This window comes from Rana temporaria, chromosome 5 (assembly GCF_905171775.1).
Source record: "Rana temporaria chromosome 5, aRanTem1.1, whole genome shotgun sequence".
Taxonomy (NCBI): domain Eukaryota; kingdom Metazoa; phylum Chordata; class Amphibia; order Anura; family Ranidae; genus Rana; species Rana temporaria.
In genome coordinates, this window is record NC_053493.1 from 427,505,048 (window position 1) to 427,520,458 (window position 15,411).

The window sequence follows — 15,411 nt, forward strand, 5'->3', positions numbered from 1 at the left end:
TACACAGCCGAAAGAGGCGGAAAGTTCTTTTCGGTCCACCAGAGGATGCGAGCGACTTCCGCCGCTGCAGCCGAGCTCCGTGTGCCCCCTTGATGATTGACATACGCCACAGCCGTGGCGTTGTCCGACTGGATCCTGACCGGGCGGTCCTGCAGTCTCAGAGACCACTTGGGAGAGCCCCCCGCACACATGGCAGTAAAACAGCACCCCCGATAGCAGACACAGCCCCCAGCCACAGGATGGAGCCCCCCAGGTGGACCCCCCACCTCACGGCCGACCACCCAGAACGCGGGGAAGGAGAGAGAGGAAAGGAGGGCGGACCCCCGATTGACCTCCCCAGGAATGCACCAGCCGCACCACCCTGCCAAAGCAAGGGGACTGCTACTTACCCGTCCTGTGACCACCGGCTAGAGGCATCCCGGACAGAACCAACATTCGCGCAGTTACGGCATGGCTGTCGGCCCGGCACACTGTGACACGGACAAAGAGCCCGGTCATATCTGTGCCCTGGAGCGTATAGCTCACCGGCCACCCCTGGAGCAACGGGGCACGTCGTGGATGGCCCAGCGCATAGCTAAAGGCCGGCACACGCTCGATGGCCGAACTTGGGGGGACTACAAGCATCGAGGATCCAGCCTGTCACCCAGTCGGCAGTTAATTGTAGATCCCAGGACCCAAAAATGCAGGAAAAAAAGCAAGAAAAGAACTCAGAGCACATGGGCCCAGAAGAGCCATGTCATCTCCTTGCTAGGCAGAAAAAAACTGAGGCTGCAAAACAGAGAATGGGGGGGGGGGATGTACCCGGGGGAACCGCCCCCTGGGAGGTGCTGTGCTGTGTGGAGTGTTTAACACTTAACTGTTTTTCTGCCTAGTCAATTTTCTAAAAGGGAGGATAATACCCGAAGGTCAATTGCTGCTGTGTCCGTCCATGAACGGAAGAGAAATAACTTTTTTTAATACTATTGCTATTTTGTAACAATTTCATTTTTTAAACACTTTGTTTATCTTTATTGCTATCGCAAGGAAGCCAGCAAAGCCTACGATAGCATGAGCGGGTGACAGGTCCTCTTTATGGAGACATCAGAGGTCTATTAGATCTTCAATGTCTCCACTGCCAGCTAATCAAGTACAGATCCAAGCTTGATTAGCCGCTTCCCCGGCAACTGTAAGCTGGAAGAGATGAAATGTCTGCTGCTTCTGACTTCATTACCCACAGAAGAGATGGAGGAACCGACGTTCCCTGATCTCCCGCTCTCACAGTCTGGACAAATCGGCCTTCTTCCCACCCATCGTCTCCCCTCCCTTCACCCTCCCATCGTCTCCCGCTCCCTTCACCCTCCCATCGTCCCTCCTCCCTTCACCCTCCCATCGTCCCTCCTCCCTTCACCCTCCCATCGTCCCTCCTCCCTTCACCCTCCCATCGTCCCTCCTCCCTTCACCCTCCCATCGTCTCCCCTCCCTTCACCCTCCCATCGTCCCTCCTCCCTTCACCCTCCCATCGTCCCTCCTCCCTTCACCCTCCCATCGTCCCTCCTCCCTTCACCCTCCCATCGTCCCTCCTCCCTTCACCCTCCCATCGTCCCTCCTCCCTTCACCCTCCCATCGTCTCCCCTCCCTTCACCCACCCTCCTGCCCTCACCCTGTTGATGAGCAGATTCTGTGGTTTCAGGTCTCGGTGAAGGACATTCCGGCTGTGACAGAAGGCCAGACCCTTCAGCAGCTGATACATGAAGGACTGAAAGAGAAAAAGAGCAGATAGAGACTAAATACGATAACTGGACTCCCGACACACAACATCCCCCAGGCACGCCACCCGCCACATCCCATCAGACACGCCACATCCCTCCAGGCACGCCGCCCGCCACATCCCTCCAGGCACGCCACATCCCTCCAGACACGCCACATCCCTCCAGGCACGCCGCCCGCCACATCCCTCCAGACACGCCACATCCCTCCAGGCACGCCGCCCGCCACATCCCTCCAGGCACGCCACATCCCTCCAGGCACGCCACATCCCTCCAGACATGCCGCCCGCCACATCCCATCAGGCACTCCACATCCCTCCAGGCACGCCACATCCCTCAGACATGCCACATCCCTCCAGACATGCCGCCCGCCACATCCCTCCAGGCACGCCACATCCCTCCAGACATGCCACATCCCTCCAGACATGCCACATCCCTCCAGACATGCCGCCCGCCACATCCCTCCAGGCACGCCACATCCCTCCAGACATGCCGCCCGCCACATCCCTCCAGACATGCCACATCCCTCCAGACATGGCGCCCGCCACATCCCTCCAGGCACGCCACATCCCATCAGGCACTCCACATCCGGAGTCCCAGCACTCTCAGGCACTCCTCGGTCAGGGGACCCGGGGCGGCAGAAGTCTCACCTTTACAATTTCCGGGTCCAGGTCCCCATTGCAGCTGTCAAAGTACTTCTTCAGGTCCTGAGAAAAGAAGAAGAGCTGACAATCAGGTAATAGGGAGAGAACCCCACCAATCACAGCGGGTGTATGAAGGAGGAATTCTATCCAATGACATCATCACAACTTGGAAGGAAAATATCCAAGAAATGGAATTGGTGGTTTCCCAGTAAAATCCTTTGCTGGGGAGAGTCCATCACATGACCCAAGGGGGTTACACTGCCACCTGCAGGCCTCTGGACACCACACTGACACCTGCAGGCCACTGGACACCACACTGACACCTGCAGGCGATCGGACACCACACTGACACCTGCAGGCCACTGGACACCACACTGACACCTGCAGGCCACTGGACACCACACTGACACCTGCAGGCCTCTGGACACCACACTGACACCTGCAGGCCTCTGGACACCACACTGACACCTGCAGGCCTCTGGACACCACACTGACACCTGCAGGCGATCGGACACCACACTGACACCTGCAGGCGATCGGACACCACACTGACACCTGCAGGCCACTGGACACCACACTGACACCTGCAGGCGATCGGACACCACACTGACACCTGCAGGCCACTGGACACCACACTGACACCTGCAGGCCACTGGACACCACACTGACACCTGCAGGCCACTGGACACCACACTGACACCTGCAGGCCACTGGACACCACACCGACACCTGCAGGCCACTGGACACCACACTGACCCCTGCAGGCCACTGGACACCACACTGACACCTGCAGGCGATCGGACACCACACTGACACCTGCAGGCCACTGGACACCACACTGACACCTGCAGGCCACTGGACACCACACTGACACCTGCAGGCCACTGGACACCGCACTGACACCTGCAGGCCACTGGACACCACACTGACACCTGCAGGCCACTGGACACCACACTGACACCTGCAGGCCACCGGACACCACCCCGACACCTGCAGGCCTCTGGACACCACACCGACACCTGCAGGCCTCTGGACACCACACCGACACCTGCAGGCCACTGGACACCACACTGACACCTGCAGGCCTCTGGACACCACACTGACACCTGCAGGCCTCTGGACACCACACTGACACCTGCAGGCCTCTGGACACCACACAGGACGTCCCCTCCAAGGCATAAGCCCTTCCATTGGGCCTGCATCCAAGATCCCTGCACCACAAATCAAGTATATGAGGCCCCACCCCTTCCTCTGCTGTCAGGGAGTCACTGACCTGCTGAAATGTAAATCTGGAGCCTTGTTGGACACGGCGGTCCCAAGCCACTGTGCCGGGGACCACCACTATGCTGGTTACCCCAGAGAATTGCCCGACTGGAAGGAGCCTCTGCAGTCATGGAGGTTCTGCTGTGACTTGTAGTCCCACCAGCCAGGATGTCTCCCATACGCCCCTTACTTGCCTGTAACAGCCAGATGCAGGGCTCTTGGTGCCCACTGCCAGCGCCCCACCACCGCGCCTGTGCCAACAACAGCCATCAGTCCACCCCTAGGGCCTCCATTCACAGGAGATCCAAGATGGCTGCCACTTCGGTGCTCCTCCCCACCCGTGACATCACCTGCTGCACTGCGCGTGGCTCGGCCATCAGAGTGAATGCAGGGGGTGGAGGACTAACTTCACCTCATTTGGCACTTTGAGCCTCCTGGACCACCCCTGAGACCCCCCACCGCTATGTGGCCCTTGGGGGGGGCGTCCTGGGAGCCTCTCCACATTGTGAAAAGACAACATAAAAACGAGTCTGCCAATCACATGGAGGAACACTGGACCAGCGAGGGGCGATACCAGCAGGACTACCACAGGGCAATCACCAGTCTGCTGCAGGATTCCGAGGGGGGGGGGGGGGTGTCAATCTTTACCCATCACTAAGGGACTTCAGGGACTCAACACCCCCCCCCACAAGGGGTCACTGCACCTGTGTAGCACCCTACTACCCCAATATATTATTGCACAGAGTCTCGTTCTGCGGGGTCCAGGGCGTGCCGGCAACATTACAGACTGTCCAATCCCCTGAGAGATGAACAGCCCCAGGGATGTAAAGCCGTTCTGCTGATCCCGGGGGGGGGAGGGGACTTGGGATTCGCCAGGGGAGGGGGTTATGGACCTGCAGGGGAGGGGGTTACAGACCTGCAGGGGACGGGGTTACAGACCTGCAGGGGACGGGGTTAGAGACCTGCAGGGGACGGGGTTAGAGACCTGCAGGGGACGGGGTTAGAGACCTGCAGGGGACGGGGTTAGAGACCTGCAGGGGACGGGGTTAGAGACCTGCAGGGGACGGGGTTAGAGACCTGCAGGGGACGGGGTTAGAGACCTGCAGGGGACGGGGGGTTGGAGACCTGCAGGGGAGTTCCTGTTTTGTTTTTTTGCCAGTATTTAACCAACTGAAGGTGGCAGCATAACCCGACCATAATGAATAGGAGACCTTCTGTGTTCTGGGATGCAAGATAAATGTCAGAAAAATCTGCCAGACACCCCCCCCCTGGATTGCTGCCCCCCCTCCCCCCCCCCCCCTCATCAGAGCGGGACGGTACCTGATCGCAGAACTCGAAGACCAGCGTCAGCTTCTTATCACTATGAAGGACGTCATGTAACCTGCAACAGAGAAACCCAAACTCAGCGCCTCAATCCTCACCATGGGGGAGAGAGCGGGTTACAGGACCCCGGGGGACCCAAATCTACTGCGGGGGGGGGGGGGGGGGGGGAGAAGTGACTGGAGGAGGGAGGGGGGTGCGAATCTGACTTCTGTGAGATGAATGAGGGGGGGGGGGGGGGGCCAGTTCCATCCTCTATAATAGAAGACCACTGTGGAAAGATGTACCTGACAGGTGTGGGTGGGGCTGAAAGCAAATACTTACCAATAGTCAGGATGAGGGTGGGGCAGAGTGCAAGCAGTGGGCGTGGCCAAGTGTAAATACTTTGCCATTATATAGGATGTGGGTGGGGCTGAGAGCGCAGGGAGTGGGTGGGGCTACATTGAAGGGTGTGGGCGGGGCAGAGAGTAAATACTTTGCATTATATAGGATGTGGGTGGGGCTGAGAGCGCAGGGAGTGGGTGTGGCTACGTTGAAGGGTGTGGGTGGAGCAGAGTGTAAATACTTTGCCATTATATAGGATGTGGGTGGGGCTACATTGAAGGGTGTGGGTGGAGCAGAGTGTAAATACTTTGCCATTATATAGGATGTGGGTGGGGCTGAGAGCACAGGGAGTGGGTGGGGCTACATTGAAGGGTGTGGGCGGGGCAGAGAGTAAATACTTTGCATTATATAGGATGTGGGTGGGGCTGAGAGCGCAGGGAGTGGGTGGGGCTACATTGAAGGGTGTGGGTGGAGCAGAGTGTAAATACTTTGCCATTATATAGGATGTGGGTGGGGCTGAGAGCACAGGGAGTGGGTGGGGCTACAATAAAGGGAGTGGGTGGGGCAGAGTGTAAATACTTTGCCATTATATAGGATGTGGGTGGGGCTGAGAGCGCAGGGAGAGGGCGGGGCTACAATAAAGGGTGTGGGCGGAGCAGAGTGTAAATACGCTGCCATTATATAGGATGTGGGTGGGGCTGAGAGCGCAGGGAGTGGGTGGGGCTACATTGAAGGGTGTGGGTGGGGCAGAGTGTAAATACTTTGCCATTATATAGGATGTGGGTGGGGCTGAGAGCGCAGGGAGTGGGTGGGGCTACATTAAAGGGTGTGGGTGGGGCAGAGTGTAAATACTTTGCATTATATAGGATGTGGGTGGGGCTGAGAGCGCAGGAAGTGGGCGGGGCTTCATTGAAGGGTGTGGCTGAGTGTAAATACTTTGCCATTATACGGGATGTGGGTGTGGTCAAAGGGACAAGATATGGGTGGGGCAGAGGACATGCTCCGCCCTCCTTACCTGACGATGTTCTTGTGTTTCAGCTCTTTCAGTAGGCAGATCTCACGGAGGGCAGAACTCGGGACCCCCTGGGGGGAGGAGACAATGACATCATCACTATGAATAGGAAGGACCCCCCCCTAGCACCCTGATCTCTACCCCCACCAGCCTCACCTCGTCATCATCATCCAGGCGCACTCTCTTCAGGGCCACAATCTCATGAGTCTCCCGGTTCTTCGCCTTAAACACCGTGCCGTACGTCCCTGAGAACAGGAAGAGGAAATACCAAATCAATAAAAGACCCGCCCACATCACCATGACAACCAAATCAATAAAAGACCCGCCCACATCACCATGACAACCAAATCAATAAAAGACCCGCCTACATCACCATGACAACCAGAGGAGACGCCTAACGGGGACAACCGCGGGGACATCGCTGTACGATGCGAGGGTCGCTCGTAGGAACAAGAAGTCCTACAAGTCGCACATCACAGGATGTAGGACATCCTCCGTCCAGGCCACGCCCCCCCCCCCGTGTTTCACTCCGCCCCCTCCCCTGGCGGAGTGAACAACCTCAGCTGCTCCGCCTAGCAACAGACATTTCCATATGCGGGGCGACGTCACAACAGCTCCGCCCCAACATGTTTCGTCTCATATATATATATAGTGGCTGAGCGGGGAGCACTATGGAGGTTTTCCTGTGATTTCTCCTCCATGCCGGAGAGAAGAGACAAGAAAGATGCCTATAGAGTGGGGGGGGCTCTTCTCTCTCATACAATATCAGTGGAGGAGGCCTCAGATCCCCGGTCTGTAGTGATCTCTCCCCCCCAGTCTGCAGGCCTCACATCCCCGGTCTCTGGTTCTCTCTCCCCCCACCCCCGGTCGGTAGGCCTCACATCCCCGGCCTGTCGTAGCTCCGGCTCCCCGCCTCACCCTCTCCGATCTTCTCCAGCTTCTCGTACTTCTGCATCCTCCACTTCTCGCCTCCTCCCTCGTACTGCGCATGCGCGGAACGAAGCTCCGCCCGCGGCCGTCACAGATCACATGGGCGGGGCACTTCCCAGGGGGAGGGGGGTGCGTCGTTACCATGGAAAAGGGGCGGGGGATCGTCGTGTCCGCCATCTTGGTACGCCCTCATGCATATAAGGGGTAGTGGAGGCTGGTTGAGTTTGAATTGCAAACTTGATCGGCGGGGACAGCGGCGGTGTCTCGTCACATTCATGAAAATAACTGAAATCTAAAACTCCGGTGGGTGTAACAAGATGTCCGCCTGCCCCCTTCACACTCTATCATTACTGGGCAATAGTGTGGGGTGTAGCAAGATGGCGGCGGCGAAACGTCACTTCCGGAGCAATCTGTGATGGGGAGTGAATTGTGACAATACATCGGCTCCCCATTACAGATTGCCCCGGAAGTGACGTTTTCTCGCCGCCATCTTGCTACACCCCACACCATTGCACAGTAATGATAGAGTGTGAAGGGGCAGGCGGACATCTTGTTACACCCACCGGAGTTTTAGATTTCACAGTTATTTTCAACACAAAACGGAGCTTATATGCTTTATATGCAGTTTTTGGAAATCCCACGGACTGTTTAAATGTTAAATGTGAAAATCAGAGGAGTTCTGTCACATTAGCAACCATGTGAGGTCAGCAGGTTTGCGGCTGCTATTTAAATTTAACCACTTAAGACCCTGACCTTTAGGCAGGTAAAGGACCTGGCCAGTTTTTGCGATTCGGCACTGCGTCGCTTTAACAGACAATTGCGCGGTCGTGCGACGTGGCTCCCAAACAAAATTGGCGTCCTTTTTTTCCCCACAAATAGAGCTTTCTTTTGGTGGTATTTGATCACCTCTGCGGTTTTTATTTTTTGCGCTATAAACAAAAATAGAGCGACAATTTTGAAAAAAATGCAATATTTTTTACTTTTTGATATAATAAATATCCCCCAAAAACATATATAATTTTTTTTTTCCTCAGTTTAGGCCGATACGTATTCTTCTACCTATTTTTGGTAAAAAAAATCGTAATAAGCGTTTATCGGTTGGTTTGCGCAAAATTTATAGCGTTTACAAAATAGGGGATAGTTTTATTGCATTTTTTTTACTACTAATGGCGGCGATCAGCGATTTTTTTCGTGACTGCGACATTACGGCGGACACTTCGGACAATTTTGACACATTTTTGGGACCATTGTCATTTTCACAGCAAAAAATGCATTTAAATTGCATTGTTTATTGTGAAAATGACAGTTGCAGTTTGGGAGTTAACCACAGGTGGCGCTGTAGGAGTTAGTGTTCACTTAGTGTGTGTTTACAACTGTAGGGGGGTGTGGCTGTAGGTGTGACGTCATCGATCGAGTCTCCCTATAAAAGGGATCACTCGATCGATGCGCCGCCACAGTGAAGAACAGAGAAGGTGTGTTTACATACGACTCTCCCCGTTCTTCAGCTCCGGGGAGCGATCGCGAGGGGGCAGCTAGAAACGAATAGCCGCGCCGTCGTCCCGGATTGCTCCCTGCGGGAATCCGACCGCTGCATGTAGCGGGGGGGTCCCGATCGGACCCGCGGAAAGTCAGGGACGTACCTGTACGCCAATGTGCCTGTCCGTGCCATTCTGTGGACGTACATATACATGCGGCGGTCGGCAAGTGGTTAAATGTGAAAATCAGAGGTGTTCTGTCACATTAGCAACCATGTGAGGTCAGCAGGTTTGCCGCGGCTTTTAAAATGTAACACGTAAACAGTCCGTCGGATTTCTGTTGTTACTTGTGAGACATTGGTAATTACTTGGGGCTAGATTCAGGTAGGGGGACGTAATTTTGTGCGGGGGCAGCGTATGTCATTTACGCTACGCCTCCGCAACTTAGACGGGCAAGTGCAGTATTCACAAAGCACTTGCTCCGTAAGTTGCGGCGGCGTAACGTAAATCAGCCGGCGTAAGCGCGCCAAATTCAAATTGAGAAAAGGTGGGCGTGTTTTATGCAAATAAAACATGACCGCATGTAAATGACGTCTTTAACGAACGGCGCATGAAAGAATCCCAGTGCGCATGCTCGAAATTCCGCCTGCAAATCGTCAATGCTTTCGACGTGGACGTAATTGACGCAAAGCCCTATTCGCGAACGACTTGCGCAAATGACGTAAAATGTTTCAAAATTCGACGCGGGAACGACGTCCATACTTAACATTGCGTGCGCCTCCTAATAGCAGGAGCAACGTTACGCAGAAAAAGCCTTACGTAAACGACGTAAAAAAATAGCGCCGGGCGCATGTACGTTTCTGAATCGGCGTATCTAGGTAATTTGCATATTCTATGCCGAACTCAACGGAAGCGCCACCTAGCGGCCAGCGTAAATATTGCACCCTAAGATACGATGGCGCAGGAGACTTAGGCCGCTCGTATCTCAGACAAATTTAAGCGTATCTGGTTTCCAGAATACGCTTAAATTTACGACGGCGTAGAATCAGAGTAACGACGGCGTATCTACCGATACGCCGGCGTAGCTCTACGTGAATCTAGCCCTAGAATCTTATTGGGTTGTCTGGTAGCCAGGATTCATTCTATATGGTTGCAGCCTTATGTAGCTACCTGCTGGTCTGCACAGTATCCTGACTATATACAACGGAGGCTGGGGGTTCAGGCACGGCCATTCGCCGGCAATTTCCCACTTAATATTATTACTTTTTGGTGCTTGCCCACATGTTATCCCTTATTAGATGATGCCCCTTGGCATTTGGGAAGCATTAGTACCCTAGTTACAGAAGGGTGTTTGTTACACAGCATTGTACACAACGGTCACAGTCATTTCCAGCATTCGCTGGTCTGCACAGGATCCTGACCACAATTTTTTCTTTTCTTTTTCAATATATCATTTTTTCCTCTTTTTATTGCACATGATACTTGGATACCAACCTAGGCCACATTCCTATCGTTTGCTTATCAGTCTATATATAGACCCCTGTAGTGCGCTCATTCTATATATAGACCCCTGTAGTGCGCTCATTCTATATATAGACCCCTGTAGTGCGCTCATTCTATATATAGACCCCTGTAGTGCGCTCATTCTATATACAGACCCCTGTAGTGCGCTCAGTCTATATATAGACCCCTGTAGTGCGCTCATTCTATATATAGACCCCTGTAGTGCGCTCATTCTATATATAGACCCCTGTAGTGCACTCATTCTATATATAGACCCCTGTAGTGCGCTCATTCTATATATAGACCCCTGTAGTGCGCTCAGTCTATATACGGACCCCTGTAGTGCGCTCAGTCTATATATAGACCCCTGTAGTGCGCTCATTCTATATATAGACCCCTGTAGTGCGCTCATTCTATATATAGACCCCTGTAGTGCGCTCATTCTATATATAGACCCCTGTAGTGCGCTCATTCTATATATAGACCCCTGTAGTGCGCTCATTCTATATATAGACCCCTGTAGTGCGCTCATTCTATATATAGACCCCTGTAGTGCGCTCAGTCTATATACAGACCCCTGTAGTGCGCTCATTCTATATATAGACCCCTGTAGTGCGCTCATTCTATATATAGACCCCTGTAGTGCGCTCATTCTATATATAGACCCCTGTAGTGCGCTCAGTCTATATACGGACCCCTGTAGTGCGCTCAGTCTATATATAGACCCCTGTAGTGCGCTCAGCCTATATATAGACCCCTGTAGTGCGCTCAGTCTATATATAGACCCCTGTAGTGCGCTCATTCTATATATAGACCCCTGCAGTGCGCTCATTCTATATATAGACCCCTGTAGTGCGCTCATTCTATATATAGACCCCTGTAGTGCGCTCATTCTATATATAGACCCCTGTAGTGCGCTCATTCTATATACAGACCCCTGTAGTGCGCTCAGTCTATATACAGACCCCTGTAGTGCGCTCAGTCTATATATAGACCCCTGTAGTGCGCTCATTCTATATATAGACCCCTGTAGTGCGCTCATTCTTTTTTTTTTTCCTATTTATATACTTTATTTTTCTTTTCGTTTAGGATCAGAATTATTCAAAATTAACATTACATTTAGCCTGTTCATAACTTAAACATAAAGTTACACATATATATTTCTCCTCGAAACTTCTAATTAGTGGCTAATCCTCTCCGGGAGTCCACGGAGTCCTGGTTTATGCTCCCTTCTGATCCTTAATCCTCCTATATTCCCTACCCCCTTCCCACCCCCTCCCATTTATTCAACACATCAAGAGCATCCCCAAAACAGAAACAAACAAACAAAAAAAAAAAAAAAGGAGAAGGGGGAAAACCCCCCCCCCCTTCTAAGTTCCCATCTCCTCTCGTCCTACATCGGGGCTCACTCCCCTATGTTTCATTCATATACCTCTTATCCCTTTCCGGCCGGCTGGGCTCCCCCCTCAACTCCCTACTCCTCCATTAACCTCTTCCCTTCTTCCGTTTTTATAAACTGGTTCCATCCTGTCCATGTTTCCACATACCGCTCTCTTTTGTTCTTAGAAAAAAGGATTAAGTCCTCCATGGCTCCAATCTCTCTGACTCTATTAAGCCATCTTGCAATAGATGGTGGTCTACTATCTCTCCACTGAAGTGTTATTCCCATTCTAGCCGCATTAATCAGATGCCGTAGTATCGACTTTTTATACTCTCCTACTGGGATTTGTGAGCTATGAAGTAAAAATAGGGCTGGATCATCCGGAATCTAGCACGTCGTTAATTTTTGAGCTATTCTCCGCACTTCCTTCCAATAACCTTGGACCTTTACACAGGCCCAAAAGATGTGCAGCAAGGTACCCTGCTCCATTCCACATCTCCAGCAGTACTCTGAATTCTCTCTAGACAGTTTATGTAACTTTACTGGAGTATAATACCATTGGGACAGTAATTTATAGTTACATTCCTGTGTCCGTGTAGAGATTGAGGAGTTTAATGCTAGATACACTACATGACTCCGTTGGGTCTGTGTAAAGCTCCTCCCTAGGTCTCTTTCCCATTTGATAATTCCTGGTAGCTCCACATCTTCCTGAGGGGAGTTTAATATTTTGTACATTTTTGAACTCACTCGCTGTATTGGCTCCTCTTCATCACAATATTTTTCAAATTTTGTTAACTGTCGCCTATATTCAGACGGTTTTCCCAGAGATCTTAAAAAATGTCTGATTTGTAATGCTTGCCAGATACTCAGCTCATAACCACCTCCTATCTTCGTCAACTCTTCGATTGATGGCCAGTTGTCTGTTTGTAAAAAATGGGATACCTGTACCTTACCCCTCTCAGTTAGTTTGTTAAATATTGCTCCCACTGTCCCTGGTGCAAATCCTGGATTTCCTAGTACAGGGAAAATGGGAGAAAGATTTGAAGACAATTTTGGGTTCTTACATGTTTTAGCTGCAATAGATAATGTTGGCCCAATTATGGGGTGTTTCTTCATCTTACTTGGCAGTAATTTATAACACCAGGGAGCTCGACGTAATGCTATTGGACAGGACTGCTGTTCTACTTCCACCCATAGTTACATAGTTACATAGTTAGTCAGGTTGAAAAAAGACACAAGTCTATCCAGTTCAACCACAAAAAAATAAACAAACAAAATAAAAAACACAATACAATACCATACACCCAACTCCATACCCACAGTTGATCCAGAGGAAGGCAAAAAACCCCAGCGGAGCATGATCCAATTTGCTACAGCAGGGGAAAAAATTCCCTCCTGATCCCCCGAGAGGCAATCGGATTTACCCCGGATCAACTTTACCTACAAATCTTAGTACTCAGTTATATTCTGTACATTTAGGAAATAATCCAGGCCTTTCTTAAAGCAATCTACTGAGCTGGCCAGAACCACCTCTGGAGGGAGTCTGTTCCACATTTTCACAGCTCTTACTGTATTGTCTATTCCTACACCAATCTATCAGTCTCGTCAGATGGGCTGCCTGATAATATTTAGCTATATCTGGGACAGCCATCCCTCCAAAACTCTTGGGCCGTCTCAACACCTCTTTTTTTATCCTTGGCTTCTTCCCAGCCCAAATAAACCTCATCAGAAGTGAGTCCAGCTGCCGAAGAAAGGTCGGGGGTATTTTAATTGGTAAGGTCTGGAACAGATACGTAATTTTTGGAAGTATACTCATTTTAACTATATTGTTTCTACCAAACCATGAGTGAAGCCCATGTTGCCATTTCTCCAGCAGCTTTCTTATTGAGCTACAGAGGGGTAGGAAATTTATTTTAAAAGTTTCTTGTATGTTTGCTGGAATTAGAGTGCCCAAAAACTTTAGCTCGGCCTTCCATTTGAATCTAAAATTTTGTTGCAAAATTTTCTGCATCTTAGATGGGACTGCCACACACATTGCTTCCGATTTTGCCTGATTTATTTTAAGATTAGTAAATTCGCTAAATTTTGTGATTTCTTTGATCAGATTGGGAAGGGAAACATGTGGATTAGATATGGCAAACATCAGGTCGTCAGCAAATGCAATTATCTTATGGCTGCCCTCACCTATTTGAATACCCTGTATGTCTGGGTTTTGACGAATTTTATTTAGTAATGGTTCTAGAGATAGTACATAGAGTAACGGGGACAGGGGGCATCCCTGCCGCGTTCCATTGGTAATTGGGAATGTCTTAGAGAAGATCCCGTTGACTCTCACCGCAGCACGTGGGTCTGTGTATACGCTTCTAATCCATCTCATCATGTTCTCCCCCAGACCCACGTGTCGCAGCACAGAGAACAGGTACCTCCATCCCACTCTATCAAAGGCCTTCTCGGCATCAGTATTTAGGAACACGGCAGGGATATCTCCCGCTATAGCTCCCTGAACCAAGTTAAGGGCCCTTATCGTACCATCTCTTGCCTCTCTCGTGGGAACAAATCCTACTTGGTCCATGTCTATCAGCTCAGGAAGCCACACCTGTAACCGACTCGCCAGAATCTTCATGAACAGTTTTAGGTCAGAGTTCAATAACGAGATCGGCCTATAACTGCTGCACTCCGCCGGGTCCTTCACCTCCTTAGGGATCACTGTAATATGGGCTAATAAAGCCTCCGGCGGAAATGCAGCAGACCGGCCCATCTCGTTAAACACCCCCGCCATCCTACTTCCCAGTACTGATATAAATTCTTTATAGTATCTCATTGTGTAGCCATCTGGTCCCGGCGCTTTCCCCTCTTTCATAGATTTTAGCGTTACTTCTAGTTCCTCGACTGAGATTGGGGTGTCCAGACTGGCCTGGGCAATTGATGAAAGCCTGGTCAGGTCAATTGTTGAGAGGAATTCATCTATCTCTGATTGGGCTACTGATATCTGGGGCAAATTATACAGATTCGAATAATATTTCCCAAACTCCTCCGCTATTTCTTTTGGGTACTTCTTTAATTGCCCCTCCTTCCCCTTAATCTGTGGGATATACGTTAGTTGGTTCTTCTCTTTCAATTTCCCAGCTAATAGTTTACTGCACTTATCCCCAAATTCATAGTTTATTTTCTTTCCCCTTTGTATCTTTGCTTTGGCCTTGTACCGTAAAATTTCTGAAATCTGCCTCCTCAGATGACTCAATTCTCTACCGATTTGTGGGGACTGTATTCGTTTATGCTGAAGTTCCAGTTTCTGGATTTCTGCTAATAGATTTTTCACCTGTTGCTCACGTTTCTTTTTTATTTTCGATCCGTGTCTAATCAACACTCCCCTGATTACCACCTTGTGGGCCTCCCAAATCATCCCTGGATTACTCCCTGGTGTATCATTCAATTTAAAATATTCTGCGATTTCCCGAGCCACATCCTCCCTCACCTCTTCATTCTGTAGAAGACTCTCATTTAGTCGCCACCTCCTCTCTTGAGTCATCTCTGCTCCAGATAATGAAATACAGAGACTCACCGGGGCATGGTCTGACCACGTTATGCTACCTATAGTTACTTCGGTCACAGATGAGATCAAGTAATGGGGAATCATGAACATATCAATTCTGGAATATGACTGGTGTGGATTGGAGTAGAAAGTGTAATCTCTCTCCTCTCCGTGCATCACCCTCCATATATCTACCAGCTGGGCCTCGTATAACTTCTCCAAGACACCCCGTCTGACCCCTTCTGGGGCAGACGACGTCCCCCCCGGAGCAATCAATCTTCG

The 15,411-nt window shown here is 50.9% G+C and overlaps 1 protein-coding gene across 1 annotated transcript in view; it reads right to left on the reverse strand.

The window, feature by feature from the left end:
• CDK5 (cyclin dependent kinase 5) overlaps window positions 1-7,330 on the reverse strand; it is a 43,258-nt gene extending 35,928 nt beyond the window's left edge. The window contains exons 1-6 of the mRNA XM_040355424.1: window positions 7,227-7,330; window positions 6,465-6,553; window positions 6,312-6,379; window positions 4,973-5,033; window positions 2,396-2,452; window positions 1,640-1,735 (exon numbers count right to left, since the gene is read on the reverse strand). Coding sequence (XP_040211358.1) covers window positions 1,640-1,735; window positions 2,396-2,452; window positions 4,973-5,033; window positions 6,312-6,379; window positions 6,465-6,553; window positions 7,227-7,263 — 408 coding nt within the window. The 5' untranslated portion in view covers window positions 7,264-7,330. The remainder of the gene's footprint in view (window positions 1-1,639; window positions 1,736-2,395; window positions 2,453-4,972; window positions 5,034-6,311; window positions 6,380-6,464; window positions 6,554-7,226) is intronic.
• Window positions 7,331-15,411: the final 8,081 nt, after the last annotated feature.